This window comes from Sminthopsis crassicaudata, chromosome 5 (genome assembly GCF_048593235.1).
Source record: "Sminthopsis crassicaudata isolate SCR6 chromosome 5, ASM4859323v1, whole genome shotgun sequence".
Classification (NCBI taxonomy): domain Eukaryota; kingdom Metazoa; phylum Chordata; class Mammalia; order Dasyuromorphia; family Dasyuridae; genus Sminthopsis; species Sminthopsis crassicaudata.
The window spans coordinates 7,771,719-7,797,376 of NC_133621.1; the positions used below are offsets into that span (position 1 = coordinate 7,771,719).

Genomic DNA, 25,658 nt, shown 5'->3' on the forward strand with positions numbered 1-25,658 from the left:
GCTGCTAAGTGCTTCCAGGGTTACTTTCCACCTTTAGTATCCACCTGATTCACTAGCTCTCACCTGTGGTTGCAAGAAGCTGTAGCATGGACAGCAACCATACCTCAGTAAAACTGTCTCAGCATATGACTCACCCAGGTGGAGGGAAACTGAGCTGCTGATTTAGAGGGATATCTACTCTAACCATGTGAAGACTTTCTCTGGCAGAATGAGCAGATGGGAACTTATTCTAATAGCCATAATGAGGGCTGAAGCAGGTCCTAGGGAGTTCACAGAGCACAGTCAGACATTAAAGAGGACAAGGTTATCTCCTGCATCCCAAGCCATCACCAGTTGTCTTGTCACTGAACTCTGATGGCTCTAGAAGGAAGTGGAGGTTGACAGCATATCTCAATTATTCAGTACTGATAGGGGCACACTGGTTAGTGATAAGGACATGATTCTGGAGAGATGGGCTGAACACTTCCTTGGTGTTCTCAACAGACTATCATCAATCAACACAAAACCTTGAATGTACATATACTACAGATTGAGATTAATCCCTCTCTGGCTGAGCATCTTACAGAGGAGGTTCTGAATGCCATCAAGGTCCTTTTCTGTAGCAAAACACCATTCAAGCAGACACTTACAAGGCAGGGGGTTCACTGCTCATACAAAAACTCCCCAAAATCTCCAAGTTTATATGGCAAGAGAAGGTAATCCTTCAGGAATTGTCTTTTTCTATTGTCCATCTCAATAAAGGTAAAGGGAATAGGTTGTCCCTTGACAATCACAGAGAGTCTCTCTCTCTCTCTCTCTCTCTCTCTCTCTCTCTCTCTCTCTCTCTCTCTCTCTCTCTCTCTCTCTCTGTGTTTCTCTCTGTTTCTCTCTCTCTCTCTCTCTCTCTCTCTTTTCTCTCTCTCTCTGTCTCTCTCTTTCTCTTTTCTCTCTTCTCTCTCTCTCTGTCACTGCTGACAAGATTTTTTGCTAGAGTCCTCCTTAATAGACTGATCCTTCATGTGGAAGATGATCACCTACCCACGAGCTAGTATGGATTTAGGAAGGGTTGAGGAAGATTCAATATTATGTTTGATGTCCAACAACTCCAGAATAAATGCCAGGAGCAGAACAGGGGTCTGTACACAATATTAGCCAACCTAACCAAGGCCCTGTCACTCATGATGGCCCATGGAAGATCATGGGAAAATCTGGTTGTCCAGAGAAGTTTATCTGTATCATACATCAGTTTTATTAGGCTATGTTTGCACAGATTCTGGATAATGAACAATGCTCTCACACTTTTCCAATCACTAATGGATGAAACAAGACTGTGTGCTCACCTCCATAGTAGTTAGCATGAGGTCTTCAGTGACATGATCAGATACTTTCAAGTAGGAAGAAAATGACATCAATGGCAGCTTGATGTAAATTATTTAACTTGAGAAGGCTAAAGCCCAAGACTAAAATAGAGGGAGAGCTGGTGCATGCTTATTTGTTCACAGATGATTGTGTACTTAGTTCAGTCTCTGAGGTTGAGATACAGAGAGTAGGGATCAATTCTCTACTGCTCATGCCAATTGTGACTTAACAGTTAACACCAAGAAAACACATGTTCTCTACCAGCTACCATACATGGAACGAACAATTACAGCAAATGGAAAAATGTTGAATACTGTGGATAAGTTCATTTCCCTTGGCAGTATGCTTTCTAGGGATGTAAACACAGATGATGAGGTTGATACACACATTGCCAGAGCCAGCTCAGTGCTTGGGAGGCTCCAAAGGAAAGTTTGGGAGAGAAGAGGTATTAGAGTGCCTACCGAACTGCAAGTCTACAGAGATGTCGTGCTGATCTCATGCTTGTATGCCTGTGAAACCTGAACACTATACCAACTCCATTCCAGGAAACTGAATCACTTTCATTTGAATTATCTGTGAAATATTCTGAAGATCACCTGAAAAGATAAGGTACTGAACACTGAGATCCTTTCTTGAACTGAACTGCCAAGTATTCAAACTCTACTGCAGAGAACACAACTCTGATGTGCTGGCCAAGTGGTTTGAATATCAAATGTAGGTTTGTCCAAAAAGACTATTTTGCAGAAAATTCACACAAAGCAGGTGCTCACCTGGAGATCAAAAGAAGCACCACAAGGACCCCATCAAAGTCTCTCTAAAGAATTTTTGTATCAATTGTGAGACATAAGAGATATTGGTATAGAACTGTCCAGCATGACATATCTGAATCAAAGAAGATGCTGTGCTCCAGGAGAAAAGCAGAATAAAAGGAGCTCCAGAGAAATGTGAGATGCAGAAATTGAGACATTTCCATCTCAAATGCTCATGCAGATTATTTGTGCTTGACCTGATCTGATCGATCACAATTGTACATACTGAAGATTGATCTCAATAGCATGATGTCATTTTGATCCTTTTCAAACATAAAGGACAAATAACAAATTGCTAACAAATAGCAATGAGTGGTCCTCAAACTTTTTTAAATAGGGGGCCAGTTCACTGTCCCTCAGACTATCCTCCGCAGGCCGCATCTGGCACGAGGGCCGTAGTTTGAGAACCCCTGTGCTAGACATTATGCTAAGCATTGAGAATAAAAAGAAAGGTAAATTTTGTCCTTACTTTAAGGAAATTACACTCTAATAGAGTGCATATAGGTATATACAAAATGGATGGAAGATTGGGGAAGTCAAGATGGCAGAGTAACTGGAAGCTGTGTATATAGCACACTCCCTCAGACTCCTCCAAATAAATCTAGAAATTCTGCCAGACTGAATCCTGATAGAGAAATCCAAGAAAAAGTCACAATGAAGAGTCCTTTTTTCCAATCCAGGTCAGCCCAGGGAATAGTCAGAGGATTTGTGGACACCAAGGACAAGAAGGCTCATCTACCCCCAAACCACAGCCTTATTGCAGACTGGTTAAGGCTGCAATCATAACAGGGATATTCCTTTTGTTTTTAATTTTTCTTTTTTTTTAACAAATTTTTTTTAGCAATTTTTTAAAGCAATTTTAGCAATTTTTTTTTTTTTTTTTAAGCAATTTAGCAACCTAAATCTGTTACTTTATGGGCACTTGATGTTCACAAAGAAAATGTTTGCATGAGGAAAACCAGAAAATTAAAACAATTTTGACCTTAAACTCCAAAGTCCTTTGTCCAAAATATGGAAATAGACTCAAGACCAGCTCTGTTTTTACTTTGGAATATATTGTAACTCTCCCCTAGAGAAAAGATTTTCATCATTCCCAAGCTTATCCTTTCTATTGGCTTTCCTGCTCAATTTAGGAGCATCTGCCCTCTCATCACTGGCCTTTTTCAGATAAAGCTCTCATTAAGTTTTGTTGTTATTGTTTGTTGTTTTGTTTGACTGGTGATGGACTCCAGAAAGACAAATGCAGTTATTCTGTAGATTGCTGGGCACATAATCCAAGTCAAAACCCAAATCAAAACCCTCTCCCCTCAAAGAAACAGTGTTGGCCATCAGTAAAGCAGATTAGAAGCAGAACAATAACAATAAGTGGCATTTGTCCCAGAGTCCTAGGATTTAGGGCTAGAAGGAACATCAGATTCCTTTTAAGAGAAGCTATTCTAGTGCACTGAAAATATTATGAGATTTACAGAAATGTTCAAGCTTGGAGAGCTTGGGTGAGCTTTATCCATCAATTTTCTGAAAGCGATTTCTTGCTACAGTTTCTGTGGCCTACCAAGTTTCTCCAGGCATGGCTACAAATGTGGCTAGAGTTCATATGACTTACTTGTCCAAGAACTGGAAGCAAACAATGCTTTCTAATGTCTACTGAAAAAGAACCTTTTTTTTTTTTTTCTTTAAAAGCATAAGGGAACTCCATCGAGGTTTTAAGCAAGAAAACAAAACACTTCTGGAGTTTCAGACTCTAGAAGGGAATTCCTTGCACTCTATCTCTGGAGGGAAGGGTGGGGAACTTACTGATTTACAGGACACTCCACCCATAGCTATATCCCCTTGATTAATTATGTAACCAGAACTCCTTTACCATTATCAGCTTGCCAATCAGGTAATGGCAGATTATTCTGATGCTTGAGTAGGTTATCATACTTGAACCAAAAGGGGCCTAGGAAAAGGAGGTTGCATTCAACCTGGTATTTTTCCCAAGAATTTCTGTACTCGCAATGTTAGATTTTTTAAGTCTCGCTGAAATGTGATAATATCCCGGATAAGCCAAAGATTCTTAAGCAAAGGAGGAAATCAAGAAAAATTTTCCAGAGTCAAAAATTCTGTCAATAAACATTGGTGTTTGCCCATCTTCAGGAGAAATTCCAGCAAATTTATTGGATTATAATGTGTAAATGATCTCAGAAGATGAAGTAATGGTCAATAATTTTAGCATGATAGTTAAGATCTTTGCATTTGCAAGTATAATGACCTTCCTTAGCCTGACAGCAACACAGACTTTGGGTTTTAGCTTTGTTTTCAAATACCATGTGGACATTTTACTCCACATCCTTACACACAAAATAAACACACACACACATACACAAAGAGACAGACAGAGAGACTGAGACAGAAAGACAGAAAGACAGAAAGAGAGAGCCTGATCTCCTGTCTGCTTCCTACATTTTCAAATGTTTGCCTTGTCAGGGATCTGGGTCAGTCAGTCACTCAATTAGCATTTATTAAGCACCTACTCAGTGCCAGACACTGGGTAACCACTGAATGCTTAATGAATCCATTACCTCTGGTTTTACTTTACAGTCAAACAGTTTAAACGTGATTCATACTCCCTTTTCTCATCCTTGGACAGAACATTTTTTTAACCTTAAGAGATGTTTCCCAACCCAACCCTTCATGCCTTCCTAGAATTCATTACACAGAAGATTAGTTTTTAGGACAGGATTTCATAATTATTTATATTTTCCTAAGCTTCCCTTAGAGTACTGTTTTTGTCTTTTTCTACTTTCTGCATTTTTAGTTTAACTAATAAACAGTCTAAATTTATTTGAGTCTGCATTAATTTCTACCCTATAATCTATATATAGATTATATTACACTAAAGTTGTATTTATATCTTTCAACCTAATTAATTTTAAATACTAAAGATGCATTGGATTTTTGAGAAACTTTTTAATGGAGATGAGATATGAAGTCATCATATGCTGAGCATAAGAGTTTAGAAATTTCTTCATCAGATAACTCCATGTCTCAGTAGAACAGCTGACTGACTAGATATGTTGCTTGACTAAAACCCCAAGATTAGAAATAGGAACACGTCTAATTATATCCTAGAAGGACAGTCTCCAAGATCAGAATCTAACAGAAAAAAGGGGGAAATATGCACGTCCAGCTAACATATCTTTAAAAAAGATTACATTACTCAGTCCAATTCAATGAAACACAGTGATGAAAGGCTTTATTGACCACAGTGTAATGGACTTTATGGTGCGTATTGACTTTAGAAATGGGGCAGCTAGGTGGTGTAGTGGATGGAATGCAGAACTTGGAGTCAGGATGCTATTGGCGTTGTTCAATCATCTTAGTTGTGTCGACTTTTCATGACCTCATCAGTGTTTTTCTATTTCCTTCTCCAGCTCATTTTTTTTTTTTTTTTTTTGAGGCTGGGGTTAAATGACTTGCCTAGGGTCCAACAGCCAGGAAGTGTTAAGTATCTGAGAGCAGATTTGAACTCGGGTCCTCCTGAATTCAGGGCTGGTGCTCTATCCACTGAGCCACCTAGCTGTCCTCCAGCTCATTTTACAGATGAAAAAACTGAAGCAAAAAGCCAAAGATCACATTCTTTGTGTTCTATTTGACTCTAATCCTGGCGCTCATCAGGAAGACCCAAGTTCAAATCTCACTTCACATAATTACTGGCTGTGTGGCTCTAGGCACTTATAAACAATTTGCTTTGGTTTCTTCATCTGTAAAATGGGAGTAATAATAGCATCCTCCTCCTAGGGTTATTATGAAGATCCGGATGAGATAATGGATATATGTTTTCCTAAATAATGCTATCATAATCATTTTTTGGAAGAATAAACCAAAATCAATAACCTTCATGACTCTGTCAAAGATACATAAGAAGCTGAGAGAATTTAAACCGTGTTCTCTTACTTCAGCTCCACAGCTCTCTCTGCTGCATCTTTTATTTTCTTCTTCCCTTAAATATGTATAGAAACAAATAAAATGACCAAGCTTTGTTGTTGATAAATATTTCATTATAATAATCAGGGAGTAAAAATACAGAATCACACAAAGTTTGGATACAAAAAATGAAAACTAAAGATTGTTTTTAATCTTTTGAGTATATTCTCGCTAAAGTACAAAATGTCTGCTAAGAAGAAAATGGGCTGGTTATGGAGGGAGGATGAGGGATTATTGGTGGATAGCCAGAATGCTCCAGCACTATTCTCCCAATGATGGAAAAGAAGAAGGGCTTCAGTGCATCAATGGTGGGCATCCTTTGGTAAATTTTTGGGAGGACAAGGAAAAGAATCAATCAGTTTGACCAGTGGCTTCATTAGTGGAAGAAACATGCAAATCTGTCCATGTGAATTCATTTGAAATTTCTCAAAACTAGGGTTTGCCTAGAGAAAAAAAAAAAAAGAATAATTTAATAATCTCCTCCAGTAAGAAAAAAGTTTTATTATATTCTATGAATCAATATATTAAATGTTTACTGTATATATATGTATATATATATATGTATGTATATATATGTATGTATATATATATGCATATATATGTATGTATATATATATGCATATATATATATATATATATATATATATATATATATATATATGAAATGCACTTGCTACAAATGGATGTTTGTCAGGATTTCTGAGCCTAGGTGGAAATTCTCTTATTTCTGTACAGATTTAAAACAGGTTAGATTTTTCATGTGCTTGGTGCAGTCAGCTAGTCAATAAACTCTACGTGCTTTCTATGTACCAGACTGGGAAGTGCTAAAGATACACAAAGGGGCAAAAAAATAGTCCTGGTCCTCCAGGGGTTTACCTTTAGCTGAGTGGTGAGTCTGCCTACAGAATCAGGTGACAAGTAAAATCCCTTTCCCATTCAGAAGATTTGAATGTCCTCTCTCTTGGCCTTTGTAGCCGTTTCCATAAATATATCTTCACTACTTAAGCCTTGCCTGATCCTCTTAATAATTCTAATCCTTTCCCCCTGAGATTATTTCCTGTTTATCTCACATAGACTTTTTTGTATGTAGTTGTTCGCATGCTGCATCCCCTATTAGACTGTGGACTTTATGAGGGCAGGGGGTGACTTTGGTCTTCTTTTGTATCCCCAGTGTTAGCACAGTGCCTAGCACATAATAGGTGCTTTATATCTTCGGATCAACTGGTTTATCTGCATCTTGCTTCTAATTGTGTGAGTACACAAAAGGCCGTGGACAAGTGGAGAAATTTTAAGGCTGTTTCAGTTCACAATACAGTTGCTTGAAGTAAAACAGGACAATTTTTTTTTGGGGGGGGGACTGCACTATTGGACCTGATTTTTTTACTTCAGTATTTCAGAGAGATGCATAATTCACCCCTGTGGAATCCCACCCACCGGGTTGTCAAAGGCCTTCAAAGGAGGACAAACATGGCATCAGAGTTAGCTACTGCGCTGAGGGCAAAGTCTTCAATTTGACAAAGTTTCAAGTCACAACTAAAGCAGAGGGGTATTGGTGTATGATGTATTTTTTGGGCAGAACTCAATGTGAACTCAATGCAGCTTCTGAAGCTGAGATGCAAACAAGTATGAGTCGGTTCTCTGCTGCTTGTGCTAATTTTGGCCTAACTATTAACACTGAGAAAACCCAGTCCTCCATCAGCAGCCCCACACCATCCCTACGTGGTACCATCGGTTACCGTAAATGGTGAAGTTTCGACTTCCATGGCAGTGTGCTTTCCGGACATGTCCACATTGATAACGGGGCTGACACACTCATTGCCAGAGATGGCTCGGTGTTTGGGAGGCTCTGAAGGAAAGTGTGGGAAAGGAGAGTATCAGACTGACCACCACACTGAGGGTCTAAAGAGCAGTTGTGATGATCATTTGCCTCTCCTCTATCCCTTCCGGGTAACCAGTAACATCTTATTGTGGAAATAACTAAGACCACAGTTATTTGGCATTTCAGAGTTTGCAAAATTCTTTTTAATCATTATCTCATATCATTTGATCCTTACAGCAGACCCATGAGCTAAGTGCTAATCTCCCTATTGTACAGATGAGAAAACTCAGACTTGTGTAGAGAATAATTTGTGATTATCGTTGTTGTCTGCCTGGGAAGCCTAGACATTTCCTGCACCACGCCAGGAAACTGAATCTCTTCCATCTGAAGATTCTGAAGATTGCCTGGCAGGATAAGATACGAGACCTTGAGGTTCCTTCTTGAATGAACTTGCTAAGCATTCCGGCTGTACTGCAGAGAGCGCAACTCCATTGGGCTGGTCACATTGTTAAAGTATGCTTTCCAAAAAGACCATTTTATGGAGAACTCACACAGGGCAAGCACTCTTAAAGTGGTCAGAAAAAGTGATACAAGGATACTCTTAAGGTGTCTCTTAAGAACTTTAGACTTGCCTGCACGACATGGGAGACACTGGCACAAGACCACCCAGCACATATGCCCTCCTCAGAGAAGCAAAATTGAGCAAAGCAAAATTGACTTAACCCAGAAGAAACGTGAGCTGTGCAAAGCCAGAGAAGCCCCCAACGTTCATATGGACTATTTGTGTCTGGCCTGTGGCCGAGCATTCCAAGCTCGTATCAGTCTGATCAGTCACGTCAGGCACACTAATGACTCTAAGATGTCATTTTTGGTCCTTTTCAAGAACGAAGGACAACAACTAAGTGCCGGACACTACGCCAAGCTCTGGGGAGAGCATCTCTGTCCTCGGGGAGAGCAGAATCTTGCCTCCATGCTCTGCAGTAGCCCCCAAAGTACTCGGGGGCTACCCTTTCTGCCCTGCCCCTGGAGCCTCCCGCACGCCCCATCCATTCCAAGTGGGATGAATTCCAAATGGAATCCCAGAGAACAGATGTCTCCCCCTTCTGGTTCTGTCCCCATAACTCAGGGCTTTGCACACAGCGAGGCATTGAGGCCTTCCTTCAGTCATTCAGTGATGTTTTCAGTCATTGCGTTAATGGAGATATAACCATCATTTCATGACCCTTTTAAACTTTGGTCCATTTCTGTTTTAGGCAACACCCATACTCACATTTGGCTCCCTTGACATGTCTGAACATCTCAAGAAGAAGACAGGATGCTGATGGATCAGTAGAAATCCATCATTACCCTGGAACAAATGGGAATGGGGGAAATGGAGGCCAGCCTTGAAAATACAACAGGACATTAGGTCAACAGCATCACAGGAAGCTAAGTGATTGGTGGCCTGATTAGGATTCTGGAAGAGCCAAGTTCAAATGCTACTTCAGATACTTATTAGTGATATAGCCTTGGGAAATAATAATAGCTACTTTACATATACATAATACACACACACACACACACACATATATATATATAATACATATATACATATATTGTTGTTGAGAAGATCAAATAATATTTTTTAAATGACAGCAATTTTACATATATATGTATAGATATATATTTTTACACATATATACATATGCATATATTTGTAAAATAGATGTTATTATTTCCCACTGTCACACAATTGTGGCAGGTAGCTGCTATTGGTGTCTCCATTTTACAGTTGAGGAAACTGAGGCAAACAGAGAATGAATGAGTTGCTCAGGGTCACAGCTAGGCAGTGTCTCAGGCTCAATCTGAACTCAGTTCTTGACTCCAGGCCAGACTCCACTGTACAATCTCACTGGATGTTTCTCAGACTTTTCTCATCTGTACAATGGGGAGATTAGCACTTAGCTCTTGGGTCTGCAGTAAGGATCAAATGAGATAATTAGAAAGTGCTTTGCCAACTCTGAAGTGCCAAATAAGTGTGGTGTTGGATATTTCCACAATAAGAGGATGTCAGATTGCTTGGAAGGGATAGAGGAGAGTCAAGCTCCATGATGCTCCCCCTGTCGTGAGCCTCATTCACAATTTAGATTCCTTTAAGTCTTAGGAGAAGAAATATTCTGCATTTATGGTAACAAAATATTCCAATATGGACATTGGTGATCTTGAGAACCACAGACCAGCTGAGCGAGGGCCAGGCCTGGGGCCGGGCTTTAAAACTCTGACTTTCTGGGCTTCAGATGTCTCGTGCATGAGCCCCTTCAGTCTGCACTGGACTTGGTTCTCCCATCATACGGGCCCAGAGGTTCCTTCGGCCCCATCATTGGTCACTGCCATGTTTGCCAAGCCCAGCTCCCAGCTCCTGTCCTTGCCGCCCCTCCCTTTCTCCATTCGGACTCCCAGGCTACCACAGGTTGGTGACTCTCATTACCACACCATGATGTTCCACTCCACAGTCTGGTTATTTAAGTACCCGCCTCCTCCCAAGCCTGCTCAGTCATTTCCCTGCCATTGGAGGAGCAGGCAGCAGAGTCTAGGAGCAAGATCTGAAGTCAAAAGGCCTCAATCCGAGCCTTCTGTGACTATGGCATGTCACTTTACCTCTGAGAGGGTATTTCCTCAGTTCCCACATGGGGCCTACACTTGGGCAGAGCATATGTGGGACCATGGGGAGGATCCAAGGCGGCCAGGGGAGTCTATTTGGTGATGGTGGGAGGAGTGGAAAAGAGCTCCAACGTCTGATTTAATTAGTGTAGAAATACCCAGTGTGGAAATGCCTTTTGCTCTGTCACTTGGAGCAAGTTACCCCAGGTTGCCCGTGGCACTGAGGGTTCAGTGAGCCTGGGACGGCGACACACTGGACTAGGAGGCCAGCTCTGCAAGAGCTTGTGAGGGAGGATGGCGAAAAGCCATTGCTGTTTATTTCTTCTTCTTGCCAGAGATTTCCCCAGAGAACCTTCACTCCTCAAACTTCCACTGCCACCCAGCCTTTCTTTTCTTTTTTTAATTAATTAATTTTCTTTTTTTAATTTAATTTTTTAATTATAACATTTTTTTGACCATACATATTTGTAGGTAATTTTTTACAACATTATCCCTTGTACTCCCTTCTGTTCCGAATTTTTCCCCTCCTCCCCTCCACCCCCTCCCCAGATGGCAGGTATTCCCATACATATTAAATATCTTATAGTATATGCTAGATACAATATATATGTGCAGAACCAAATTTTGTTGTTGTTGTTGCTGTTGCAAAGGAAGAATTGGATTGGAAGGCAAAAATAACCTGGGGAGAAAAACAAAAATGCTCTCAGTTGACACTCATTTCCAGTGTCCTTCTCCGGGTGTGGCTGATTCTGTCCATCACTGATCAATTGGAATCGCCACCATCCTTTCCGCAGACACTGGCAGCAGCCTGGGATTCCCGGACATGTGCTCCTTCCGCTGGATTCCCCAGCACGTGGTCTAGTCAGGGCCCCAGAAGAGTTGGATGACGTGTCTGCTGCTTCATGCAGAAAATGGTGGCTATCTCGTGAATTCTCTTTTGACTTTTTTACACCATAAAACATCCGTCATCCACATCCTCGACATCTCAGATTATTTCTAACTTTGCCGGTCTTCTCTTTCCCTCCTTTATTAAAAGAATAAAATGCGTTTTCTCATTTTCATGTTTTATAAGCTTCTTGAGGGCAGAGACTGCATTTCGCCTCTGTGATTATCTCCAGCACGTGGCTGTCACATAGCAGACACTTAATACGTTTTTATTGCTTGGTTGATCTCCCCTAGGATGCTACTGACTTTTCCCCTTGTCTCAAGCTGTGACTTGGACAGGGTGAATAAAGTTTGGGGTCCGGGAGGGAGGGAAGACATCCTTTTTCCCACTCCCAGGGTCACTGTCCTCCAAACCTTGCAACTGGATGTGAACTCGGGTCTTGTTACCTTGGCCTGGCGGTCTGTCTACCGCACATCTAACGGGCCTGAGACACGGCTGCCCGGCCGCCACTCCCTTATAATACGCCCAGAACGTCGGCTTCTGGAGGGCAGATGTTTGCCCTCATTCAGCTTTTAGCAAAGCGTTTGGTCCGGGAGCTGGAGGGAGGCGGGCATCGCGGGGGTCACAGGGCACCCGCCGTGCGTGGGCAGCTGGGCTCTGCCTCCAGGCTCTGTGAGGGGTCCGGGCTGCGGGTGCCCGGGCCCAGTGCCTTCGGGGCGCCCTCCCGGAGAGGAAGCGCCCTGAGGGCAGGGCCTGGAGCTTCCCACACTTTGCGGCCCCGCCCCACAGAGGCGGCTCCCGATTTACTGAGGGGGAAATCGAGGCTTAGGGCCACCCGCCAAAGAAGAGGGCCAAGCCGGGTGAGAGCCCACGTCCCTCCCAGGAGGGCAGCACACGTGCTTAGGGCCCTGGGGGTGCGGCCATCGCATCTCTCCGACCTTACCAAGATGGCGCCGGAAGAGGGCCGGCAGCCCGACGTGTGACGCAAGCGCGAGGGGGCGGGCCCGGGCAGAGGATGGAGAGGGGGCGGGGCTTGAGGGGGCGGGGCCGAAGGGCGCGGCTGTCAGGCTGCCTGGAGGTGGCCGGGCGGGGACGGAGTGCTCTGGGTGACTTGGTGGCGGCGGCGCCAGGAGTAGCCTCGGCGGCGGCGGCTCTGAGGTCCCGGACGGACGGACGGAGCCGGGGAAGCCCCTCGGGGAACCCACAGGCGCGGGCCCCTGCCGTACTCTCTGCCCCCAAAGTCCCGAGTGAAGCGGGGCTCGCGGGGGCTCCCGGGACTCGCGGGCCGAGGGAGCGGAGCCCTGTGCGCCTGCGCCCCGCTGCCCGCCCCCCCGCTGCGTGCACCCGCCCGCCCGCAGCCGCCGCCTCACCTGCGGCCGCGCGCCCGCCACCTGCGGCCGCCGGAGCCCGCGCGCAGCCCGCACCCCGCGGGACCGCGGCCATGAGCGGCGCGGGCGGCACCCACATCACCTACGCCAGCCGCAAGCGGAGGAAGCCGGTGCAGAAAACGTAAGAGCCCGCGCCCACTGGGACCCGAGCGGGGAAAGTCCGAACCTCCCCGGCGCTGCCCCCTGGCAGGACTCCCGGTCCCCGCGCTCGCTGCCCCCTCCCAGGACCCCCGGTCCCCGCGCTCGCTGCCCCCTTGCAGGACCCTGGTCCCCGCGCTCGCTGCCCCCTTCCAGGACCCCTGGTCCCCGCGCTCGCTGTCCCCTTCCAGGACACGAGCCCTGCCTGTGCTTGTTCCCTCTTGTGGGACCCCCAGCCCCGGGCCGGGGAGAGTCTGGCCTCCGGCCGCTCTCTGGGCTTCCGTCTCTTACTTTGTAAAGTCCAGGAGCGAGGCGGCAGAGGCCCGCGGCCGGGGAGCGCCGGGAGGGTCGGAGCCGGGACTAGGGGTCGCTCCTGGAACCCGGGACCCAGAGTTGGTCGCGGAGCCGCCGGGATTCCGCGCCTTCCTCCCGCCCCTCTTCTGAGTCTGGTGGTCCCCTCCCTCAAGAATTGAAGGGCGGGAGAGGGGTCTCCGGGCTCCTTAGCGCGGGGCTGCCGGAACTTTTCTTGGAACCCTCCGTCTCGGGGCCCCCTCGGGCTCCCTCGTCTATCGCGGTTTCTCGGGGCGAGCAAAGCGGCGGGGCTGAGGAGCCGGGCCGGGGGGCGCAGAGCTGTCCAGCGGCGCTCCCGGACAGTCCCGGAGGCCGGGGCGCTCCCTTGGGAGCCAGTCCGCCCTGGGCAGCGGCTCTCTTCCGCGGCCGCTTTAACCTTTCGTGCTTGGGAAATACTAGTGCACCTTGGCGCAGGAGCCTCCCTCGAGCCTCCCTTCACTTTGGTTCCTTGGCACCGAAGTAAAAACCAGAAAAAGACACTGGAGGCAAAGCTGCGGCTACGCTGCCTCCCCCACCCGTTCCGCGGAAACTCTCTTTGTGAAATCCCAAACTTTGAACAGAGTTGGAGAATTTTTCCCCGTTTCCTGAACGTGAGCGTTTTCCACGGGCTCTCTGCTCGCAGCCGAGAGACGGTTTCTTTCTGTATTTTTGAAAGCCGAGATTGCAGAGCTGTGAGGAATTCTCAGTGTGAAACCGCCCTCCACCCGTGCGGATCTCTAACTCCTCGGAACTGGGGCTGGGAGAGTTAGACTGGGAAGTTGCTTATGCGCTCTCGGCTGGTTTTTATGAGAAGTGAGGGGTCTTTCTGAGGCAAGCGGAGCCCCTCTCTGTCTCGCCTCGGGCGGTTCAGATACACAGATTATGGAGGTTCCTAGATCTAAACTGTTCCCACATTCTCACTCGCTACTATGTTTAGTTCAGATATTGACACTTTCAGATATTGACAAGGAGGGAATTTCACATCCGAACTCCAACACTGGAGGTGTTCCTTGTGCATAAACACTCGGAAATCGTGGCAGATAGATGCACGGCAATTGTGTCTGAAGTAGCCAGAATGAACAAAACTCTAAGAAAGTTTCTTTAAATAGGCAATAGCTCATTTAAGTTTGCATTTTTTCCTCTTGGCTCTCAGTGATCTTACTTCGAGTTAGCTCTGAAAAAATCTAAATTGACATTAACATATGAACTCCATAATAGTACCATAAATAGACACTAATTAAAATAGCATGCACCCACTGTGACAGCAACATCTTTAGACAGTGTGCATTACATGAGGTTTTTAGCTGAGTCTGTGAATTTCCTGCCTGGATTGGGAGTAGTGTGAGTTGGTGAATTGTTCCATTGATACACTTTACATCTTATAAGATACTTTATATTTACAATTCTCTATTTGGGTTTCAAATTTTGTGCATTTATGCCCCTTAAATAGTGGTGTGTGCACAAGCTATGTTTATTAATAGAATAAGTCCAACATTGAAGTCTTGTAGATTTCCATAGATGCTTTAGTTATTTTTTAATTTCAAATTTTGTTTATGACACTTAAAATACGAGTTCATGTTTATTAGTAGAGTAAGTCGAAAGTATTGAAGTCTTTTAGATTTGATTATTTTTGAATTTCAAATTTTGCTTATGCTACTTAAAATATTGGTGTATGCACAATCTCTGATTATGTTTATTAGTAGAATAAGTCCAAATCGTTAAAATCTTTTAGATTTCCATAGATGCTTTGATTATTTTTGAATTTCAAATTTTTTAATGAAACTTACAATACAAGTGTGTGCAGTCTCTGTTCGTGTTTATTAGTAGAATACCTCGAAAGTGTCTTTTAGATTTCCATAGATGCTTTGATTATTTTTGAATTTCAAATTTTTTAATGAAATTTACAATACGAGTATGTGCAGTCTCTGTTCATGTTTATTAGTAGAATAAGTCGAAAGTGTTGAAGTCTTTTAGATTTCCGTAGATGCTTTGATTATTTCTTTTCTACATGTCAGATCAAAGGATTATGCACTTAAATAGTCTTTAATAAAATATTGATTTTTTTAGGCAGGTTTTAAAAAATATATAATGTCTTATGGTTTTCATTGAATTCTGTAAGATGAGTAAATTGCATAATTATTTTAGCAAAATAATATTTTAATGTTCTCTTTGTTGTCCCCTCTGAGAAGCAAAGTTAATTCTGAAGTTATAAGAAACTTTTGTTTAATCCTCAAAGAATAAGTATTAAAATTCTATCATTTTTGACCCATAGTGCTCATGTTCTTTATTTTACATCTCAAATAGGACGAGTGATAAGCTATAAAGAAGGGAATGAATTATTACTCTTTTCCCACTTGACCTCACCTTTTTCCCAACTTCTTTGTCGTTAACTATGTGAGGGTTTGCCACAATCCTTCAGTCTCTGATAACACAAATACTTTCAGGCCTACCTTTAACATGTGATCTGCTTGGGTTCTGAAAAGAACACAGCCCTGGTATGCAGGGGATCCATTCAATACAGACAGGGGGTTTGGGTGCTGGGTATGTGCTCAGAAAAGCCACTAATTGTCAATCAAATTGTTCTTCACTGGCCACTTCAAATTTTGAGGGGAGCTGGAGAGTGGGGGAGAAGGTATTCATAATTTCATTGACATTATTCTAATTTTAAGGATGAACATAAATCACCAGGCAATTAAAAACTAGAGAACTTTGGGGCTCACCCTAATTCCAAAATCTTTTCCCTGAGTTTTTCTTTCTCAGGGTATCAAAGACTGTGCTTGATGGGTTGATGGATCTCTTAAGAGAACATTCTCTTCTTGGCTCTCTCAGTACTGTTTTATAGGACCTCAAGCCAGATTGAGGATATGAGTGAATTTTGCAACTTAACTTTTTTTTTTTTTGTAGAAGCTTAATAACTTGAAATATACAGTACTTTTCATTTGAATATTCTTCTAGTGAAAATATTTTCTAAATGTGATTTTGGCTATCTTTTTAATAGGAAAAAAAAAAGCAAATAAAATTCCTTGTTATATTGTGTCTTAAAAAAGTGTGGAATCAAACCCAGCCCTTCCCAGCCCTCTTGGTATAGTTGAAAGATTTGGGATGGGGAGGGAAGGGCTGGAATTCTGGCGCTGTCCTTGCTCCTTGCCAGGTCTCTGAGGACCCTCTCTCAGCTCCTAACCCCTGCCTGTGCCATGTGCTGCGGTCGCCGCAGGCTTCAGCTCCCCCCAGTGGCCAGCAAAGCACTTGTGGCAACAGAAGCTTCATCCTGAGCTTCTGACTGCCTCCGGTGTGTTGGGCAGAGTCCTGCCCAAGTGGCTTGTTGTTTGCTTCCTCGGGGAGCCGGCCCTGGGATCCCAGCGTCTCCCTCAGTGCAGAGGGACCTCGCAGAAGCGGCTGCATCCCCTGCCTTCAGGATGAGTCCCTGCCTCAGCCATCTGGGCCCCATCAGAAGCTATTTTTAGAGCTGGTCAGAGGAGTTTCTACTACAGCCTGCCTTGACAACCCACTCCAGTGTTTAATAACAACATTTCTTCTTCCGAATAGAAAAGATGTGCTTTTATGTAGCTAGCCCCAAATGTTTGTGTGCAAACCCATTTTCTCTTTATTAGTTCTAGAGTAGTTAACGTGGTGCTGCAAGCTTTACCTTGCACACTCCTCCCTAGCTTTGAGCCCAAAGCACAAGCTTTCTTGTGAGGGAGAGGACCCAATTTGGAAAGTTTCAGCCACGGGATCTGGCAAAGTGTCCCCCTCCCGGACCTCATCTGCCCTGTAAAAGTCACCAGGAGATCCCAGAGACGCTTTGGCGTTCCAAATCGGATCTGTGGGACTCGGCCATGGTACTATCCTCTGCCTCCCTTACCCTACTGAGGAAACAGGCTTGGAGAGAGCCTGCGTGCCTTGTCCTGGATTCCAAACCGCGTTCTGTCTGAGGTCCAAACCAGTCCGGATTCCACTTTCTAAAGCCACTCGTGGAAGAAAAAGTGTTAGGGCTTTTTTCTTTTGTTGAGCTTGTCATACTGACCATTATTATATTCCCTAATTTAGAGCCTCCAAGCTTTTTCTTTCAGCAGTTCTTTTATATTATCTTTGTGTATTTGAGGTTTTGTGATTACAGGATTTGAAGGACTCATTTGAGCCGATGATGAGAAAGGCAAGACACAGTGTTGAAATGCCTACATTTTTGCCATTTTTAGCAGCAGAAAAGAGGCAAAATATATCGGTGAATTACTTCATCTTCTACTTGCTTATATGTTTTCAAACCAGATTTAGTTGTATTCCCTTATGGGGCTTCTGTGAACTCTGGATGAATGTTTATCTAGGGAGGATTCACTTTTGATCAGGTATTAAATTAGACAGTAAGATTGAGTTGGAATCAGGATGTCGCCACCTGGCTTTTGGTACAGTGTGATCACAGCTGCAGCATTTTCAACGTGAACTTGAACTTGACTTTCTTTGTCAGAATGCTGCTCGGGCTCGGACCCCCCACTTTGGAAGCATCAGGCACTTTACAAGACTCTTTAACCTGAGCTGTTGTTTCTGCTTCCACCAATTTCCTTCCAAATGCTTTTGTTTAACAAGCACACAAAGGATATGGACGAGTTCCTTAAGAAATTAGGCATATGAGGAAAAAAGGCTACATAACTGTGAATTCACCCGTTAAAAAAAGAACCCAATAGATGAAAAAGAATTATAATTTTCATCCTTTCGTACTTGGAGCTTCTTGTCAGAAAACAGTAACTGTCCCATAGGTCACCATTTCCCCTGTCTCTATGCATGCCTATGATTTGCTAAAGCAAAGTGGTCCTCATTCTGGGGCCTCTTTTGAGCCATTGCTAGGACCATTGGTTTGCAGCCAGAAGGGACTTTAGATGTGGGGCAGACATCAAGTCTGAGCTCTTTATTTTGTAGATAAGGAAACTCGACACCTAGAAAGCTGAGCCCACACAGACAGTAAGTAAAGTGGCAGAGTGGAGATTTGAATCCACATATACTCCCTCTAATTCCAAGGTTTTTTGACAAGTGTGAAAAGGTGATACAGTGGATAAAGTGCTGGGCTTGGAGTCAGCTGGCCTCCTCTTCCTGAGCTCCAGCTGGCCTCATATACTTCCTGGCTGTTTGAGCCTGGCCAAGTCACTTCCCTTTGCCTCAGTTTCCCCATCTGTAAAATGAGCTGGAGAAGGAAATGGCCAACCACTGCAGTATCTTTATCACTAAGTGACCCTAACTGGGGTCACAAAGAGTCAAACATGAATGAAAAATCACCGAAGAATAGCAGCACCAAAATGTGGGGGAAAAGAAGCAAAAACTTTTCTTGGTGGTAGTGTGTGTGTGTGTGTGTGTGTGTGTGTGTGTGTGTGTGTGTGTGTGTGTGTGTGTGTTTGTACACAGTGTTCTTGGAAAGTATCAAAGTAGTTTATTTCCAGATTTGTCAGGGGTTCATCAGAGCAGTGGTCCCAGAACTTGGGTACTTCTGAGAGTGGCCTTTTGTAGCCTTTACTGTTTGGAGAAGACTTCAGGGGAATTGGCAGGCCAGCACACTTTGGGAGTGCTTTTCTTTTCTCTTAGACTGGAAACTCCTTGGGATCCACAGTCACATCTTACTGCTTTTTATCCTTCCCGGGACTTGGCAACCTGCTTTGGGGTGATAACTCATCCTATGCGCAAATAGCTAACTGAGGCAGGTTTCCAGAGGAGGAGATTGATGGTCAGGGAGGTTTGGGCTTGGATAAAGCTGCAGGCCTAGTGAAAGATCCCTGTCCTGCATCTTGCAGACTCCATCTTCTCCACTGTACTTCACACACTCTTGTTGAAAGTGCTCAGCAAATATCTGTTAATGAAAAGATGACATATTTTAGCTCATGTTAAATTGAGTGTTTTACCCTTTGCTCTCCCAGTTTTCTGGGATTCAGGAAAAGGAAGCCTCTCGTGCCCCCGCAGACATGTGGAAAAGAGGGCTTAGCTTGGTGCAGGGCACAGGGCTTGGAGCCCCAAGCAGGGAGCCAGGTGCCTGCTCTCGGGCTTATTCCTTGGGGCCCGGGCCAAGGGTCTTTACCTCTGGAGGACTTGGGGCCCTCATTGGTGAAATGAGGAGCTTCAACGTAACCATCCCTGAGGTGTCATTCCCCTTCAAACCCAAGATGCTGTGATACATGACGCAGGTCCCTAAAGAGACCAGGTGGGGCACAGGCAGCGGGGCCCATCCGAGGCAGAAGGTGTGTTGGGAACTTGCTTCCAGGGACAGCATGGGAAGCCGCTTCCACCCAGTATCTCTCAGTTCATCTCCATTTCCAGTCTAGCATCTTCTGGCAAGCCTGTGGTTTCTAGGACTCAGGAAATCGAGGAAGCAGCAGGCTAGACTTGTCCCTAGAGACAGCCAGATGTTTGAGACTGTCCCCTGAGACAGCTGGAGAAACTGGCCTGAGGTGGAAGCAGGCTCCAGCTCTGCCTGGCCCACTGAGGAAATGGGCCTATAGGGGTCCTACCGCCTCCTTTCTTCACTTATTATTGTAGAACTTATGAATATATATATATACACACACACATACACACACATTCAATCTTCATGTCCCAAGATAAACAAAGCAGGGACTCTACTTCCAGAATGTCAGGTTTATCTTTCGTAGTTTAGGAATATGAAGTTTAGTCAGACGATTAGAGGTTTGCTTATAGGATATGTAGCTTTCTCTTTCACTGATTTTCTTGGGAATGATTTAAATTTTAGAGTTTTTACAGCATATAAGTAGGAAGAGTTTTTAGAAAACCATCCTTAACATATAAATAGGAAGAAAGATTTGGGTCCAAGTCCCTGAAAATACTCTTTTGAGAGGAGAGAAACATGACAGAACTTATTACAAGCAGTGGAGAAATTGTATTTAGATCAAGAATTTTGTTAGTTAGATCTCCACTTATCTTATCATTAACAAACAAACATGTTAGAACTCAGTATTGTCTGGGGAAAATGCTCTTGAAGAGAGATTATAAAATCGTTTTTAAGTGAAATAATCATATTCTAGAAAAGACTGGAGCCAGAAGTCCGGCCGTTCCCTGGAAGGCTAAGGGGTGGAGAAACTCAGAGACCAGTTGCCCACAGGCCGCACTTTGGTTCTGGGGCCTCCATTTGCACGAGCTGCTGTTGCTAGCTAGCTCTCTTGCCAATGGTATGTAGCCTGAGCAAGGCTCCCAGCAGTTTTTTAAACTTACTTGTCTAACTTAATATATGTTGTGTATTAAAATCATCTTTGTGCTTGGGCCTCAGTGGGGGAAAGTCAGCATTGGTTTTTCCATAAACTGGTTCAATACTAAATGAATCCATCTTGTAGAATGTACACATTGAGGTCTATTTCCTTTTTTATTTAACATCTTTCTTCCCCCAAATCTTAAGATTTTTTTTTGTCAGAATTATTTTACAATTGACTGAGATTATGCATACAGAAGCACTTCATGATTTATAAAGTGCTATACAAATAAAAATGGTAGAATAATTCTACTTTTTAAAGACTATTGCTATCTTTTTCTAACGTGACCTTTATTTCTGCATATAGCCGATTTTATTCCTTACCCGGTCGGCCATCTTTTAGCAAAGAATTATGAAAGAAAAAAATTTCAGCCAAACTTAAGCAGCCCATGAGTTGAGTCTGGCTGTGGCGTTAGATGCCAACCTCTCTGCCCACAGATTCCCTCTTATTTCAGTGACATTTGTGGGAACCATTATTTTCCTTCATTTTACATCTTTAGAAAATGATAAACATAGAAGTCAAGTGGCTATAAATTCAGCTCTTATAAATCAGTGCTAGAGGGGGCGGAGCCAAGATGGCGGAGAGGAAACACACTACTCAGTGAACGTCCTCACTCCCTCACAACCAATTAGATAAATTAAGTCTCAAAATTAGCTCAGGACTGATAGATACCACAAGGACTGGAAGCACGACTTACCAGCTGAAGAGAATCTGGAGTTTCAACAGGAAAGGTCAGTTCTCAGGGGAGGAATAAGAAAGACCAGCACAGACGGTGGGGTAGGGGCACACTGCGCCCATTGCGCTGGGAGGGGCTCTGGGATCAGAGAAGCCACTGAGGTAAAGGAATCTGGCACAGGCTGTTAGCTCTTCTCTGCTAATTATTTAGCAGTTCAGAAGAGAAAGCCAAAATATTTTAAAACACAGATTAGATTTCCCCCCCCCCACCCTGGGGGTGACTCAGGCACGGATCTCGGCACCAGGGGGTGTGGCCTCAGCTACCTCCTGAGAATAGTTAAGAGACTGACAAGTGGGTGGATACGGCCCAAGGCAACACACACTGCCTAGCTTAGCTGGAGGGAGTGGAACTCAGCTCCAGGAAGTCCCAGAGAAGCGGAACCTTTGAACTAGGGACCGCGGTTTCTGGCAGACACTTCCAGTTTGAGCGCAGGGGCTTCTCACGTCACCTGCTGCAGACGTCCACTCCCCACCCGGACACATAGGCTGAGCTTCTTGCTGTCTTCACTATTCTACGCCCTCGAAGCACAGCAGTGCTAATCACCTCTGAGGCGCTTCCAGGGAGGGGGTGGGGAACTCTCTCCCAGAGCTCTCTCTTAGCGCGGGCGCAGGGGCCGCTGCATCCATCCCGTCTGGGAGGAAGCTGGTAAAGAAGTAAATAATTTCCTACCCCAGGGACAGACCCCAAAACATTTTTTAAGTATGAGCAAAAAAGCTAGAAAAACTATAGATTCTTTCTATACAGAGAAAGAGCGGGTATCCAACCCCGAGGAAGTTAACAGCAAAGATTCAGAAGATAACAACCTAAAGGGGAACGATTCCTGCCCCCCATCACATAACTCTCTCCTAGAAGAAGCTCTTAAGAAATTGAGGGAGATCGAAGAAAAATGGGGAAAGGAAAAAGAAGTTATGATAGAGAGTAACAACGTCCTGAAATTGGAGTTGGAAAAAATAAAGAATTCACAGGAGATGCAGGGAAACAAAATTAGTGAATTAGAAAAGGTTAAAAAAACACAGGAAAGTAGGATTTCTGAATTGGAAAAGATAAAAAAGTCTCAAGAAAATAGAATTTCTGAATTGGAAAAAGAAAATAATTCTCAAAAAAAAAAATTAGGGAAATGGAAAAAAATTCAATAGAGCAAAATAATTCATTTAAAAACGAAATTGGGCATTTACAAAAAGAACTAAAAACTGTGAAAGAAGAAAATAACTCCTTAAAAGTCAGGATGGAACAAATAGAAATGAATGATTCACAGAGAACCCAAGAATCAGTCAAACAAAACAAAAAAAATGAGAAGCTGGAGAACAACGTCAAATACTTACTGGGAAAATCTATAGACCTGGAAAATAGATCTAGGAGAGATAATCTGCGGATTATTGGACTTCCAGAAAACTATGACCAAAAAAAGAGCCTAGATTCTATTTTACAGGAAATTATCAAAGAGAACTGTCCAGAGATAATAGAAACAGAAGGGAAAGTAGATGTGGAAAGAATTCATCGAACTCCTTCTGAAATAGACCCTAAAAAAAGAACACCACGGAATATTGTGGCTAAGCTGCAGAATTACCACACAAAGGAGAAAATCCTGCAAGCAGCTAGAAAAAAACAATTTAAATACCAAGGTGCCACAATAAGGGTCACCCAAGATCTGGCTGCCTCCACATTAAAAGATAGAAGGGCCTGGAACCTGATATTCCGAAAGGCAAAAGATCAAGGACTGCAACCAAGAATGAACTACCCAGCTAAGTTTAGCATCTTTTTCCATGGAAGAAGATGGTCATTCAATGAAACAGAGGAATTCTATATGTTTCTAAGAAAAAAACCAGACTTAAACAAAAAATTTGATCTACATCCACAAGACTGAAGAGAAACAGAAAAAGGTACACAGAACCCTTGAAAACTGTAACTTTGTTGTGGGTATATAAAAAATACTCAAGGATAATTTGATTTTACTGATATAAAAGAAAAAAAGGGGGGTGTGGTAAAGGGAAGGAGGTCGGTTCAGAAAAAGGGGAAGGAGTGATAAAAAGAGGGAAACTACATCCCAGGAAGAGACATAGAAAATACACCATATCTGAGGGAACTTAGTGAGGGGGAGAATCATTGTGTGAATCTTACTCTCATCAGAAGAGGCTCAAAGAGTAAATAATTAACATATTTGTTTTTCAGAGAATTTTCTCTCACCTCATTAAAAGGGGGGAGAGGAAAAGGGGAAAGGAAAAGGAGAATAAGTGAAGGGACTTGGAGGGAGGGGGGAGGGATCCTAAAAAAAAAAAAAAAAAAAAAAAAAAAAAAAAAAAAAGAGGGAGGGTTGCGCGTCACAAGGGGGTTTGTAAATTAAATATCGGGGAGGGGGATCAGGGGGGTCAAGGGAAAAAAGTATAATCTGGGGATAATACGATGGCAGGAAATACAGAATTAGTAATTTTAACTGTAAATGTAAATGGGATGAACGATCCCATCAAACGGAGACGGATAGCAGATTGGATCAAAAAGCAGAACCCTACAATATGTTGTCTACAGGAAACACACTTAAAGCAGGGAGATACATACAGAGTAAAGGTAAAAGGTTGGAACAGAGCTTATTATGCTTCAGGTAAAGCCAAAAAAGCAGGGGTAGCTATCCTTATCTCAGATCAAGCAAAAGCAGAAGTAGATCTCGTTAAAAAAGATAAGGAAGGAAACTATATCCTGCTGAAAGGTAGCATAAATAATGAAGCCATATCAATATTAAACATATATGCACCAAGTGGTATAGCATCTAACTTTCTAAAGGAAAAGTTAAGAGAACTGCAAGAAGAAATAGACAGTAAAACTATAATAGTGGGAGATCTCAACCTAGCACTCTCAGATTTAGACAAATCAAACCACAAAACAAACAAGAAAGAAATTAAAAAAGTAAATAGAACATTAGAAAAACTAGGTATGATAGACCTTTGGAGAAAACTGAATGGCAATAGGAAGGAATATACTTTCTTCTCAGCAGTTCATGGATCCTATACAAAAATTGACCATATATTAGGACATAAAGATCTCAAAATTAAATGTAGGAAGGCAGAAATAATAAATGCCTTCTTCTCAGATCACAATGCAATAAAAGCTACATTCAGTAAAAAGTTAGGGGTAAATAGACCAAAAAGTAATTGGAAACTGAATAATCTCATCTTAAAGAATGACTGGGTGAAAGAGCAAATTATAGAAACAATTAACAATTTCACCCAAGATAATGATAATGATGAGACATCATATCAAAATCTTTGGGATGCAGCTAAAGCAGTAATAAGGGGAAATTTTATATCTTTAGAGGCTTATTTGAAGAAAATTGAGAAAGAGAAGATTAACGAATTGGGCTTACAACTTAAAAGGCTAGAAAAAGACCAAATTATAAACCCCCAACCAAAAATTAAACTCGAAATACAAAAATTAAAAGGAGAAATCAATAAAATTGAAAGTAAAAAAACTATTGAATTAATAAATAAAACCAAGAGTTGGTTTTATGAAAAAGCCAATAAAATTGATAAACCTTTGGTAAATTTGATCAAAAAAAAGAAAGAGGAAAATCAAATTGATAGTCTTACAAATGAAAAGGGGGATCTTTCCACCAATGAAGAGGAAATTAGAGAAATAATAAGGAGTTACTTTGCCCAACTTTATGCCAATAAATTTGATAACTTAAGTGAAATGGATGACTTTCTCCAAAAATATAGGCTCCCTAGATTAACAGAGGAGGAGATAAATTGCTTAAATAGTCCCATTTCAGAAAAAGAAATAGAACAAGCTATTAATCAACTCCCCAGGAAAAATCCCCAGGGCCAGATGGATTCACATGTGAATTCTACCAAACATTTAAAGAACAATTAGCCCCAATGTTATATAAATTATTTGAAAAAATAGGGGATGAAGGAGTCCTACCAAACTCCTTTTATGACACAGACATGGTACTGATACCTAAACCTGGTAGATCGAAAACTGAGAAAGAAAATTATAGACCAATCTCCTTAATGAATATTGATGCTAAAATCTTAAATAAGATATTAGCAAAAAGACTTCAGAAAATCATCTCCAAGATAATACACTATGATCAAGTAGGATTTATTCCAGGAATGCAGGGCTGGTTTAATATTAGGAAAACTATTAATATAATTGACCATATTAATAATCAAATTAATAAGAACCATATGATCATCTCAATAGATGCAGAAAAAGCATTTGACAAAATCCAACATCCATTCCTACTAAAAACTCTTGAGAGTATAGGAATAAATGGATTATTCCTTAGAATAATCAGGAGTATATATTTAAGACCGTCAGTAAGCATAATATGCAATAGAAATAAACTGCAACCTTTCCCAGTAAGATCAGGAGTGAAA

General features: G+C 42.7%; 1 protein-coding gene and 1 long non-coding RNA gene across 2 annotated transcripts in view; one reads left to right on the forward strand and one right to left on the reverse strand.

Annotated features, from left to right (window-relative positions):
- The window catches only part of LOC141544733 (uncharacterized), a 167,761-nt gene that overhangs the window by 58,389 nt on the left and 83,714 nt on the right, over positions 1-25,658 (reverse strand). The gene's annotated exons all lie outside the window — the stretch shown is intronic.
- The window catches only part of AHR (aryl hydrocarbon receptor), a 62,902-nt gene continuing 49,754 nt past the window's right edge, over positions 12,511-25,658 (forward strand). Inside the window, exon 1 of the mRNA XM_074271099.1 lies at positions 12,511-12,967. Within this exon, the coding sequence (XP_074127200.1) occupies positions 12,900-12,967 (68 nt within the window). The 5' untranslated portion in view covers positions 12,511-12,899. The remainder of the gene's footprint in view (positions 12,968-25,658) is intronic.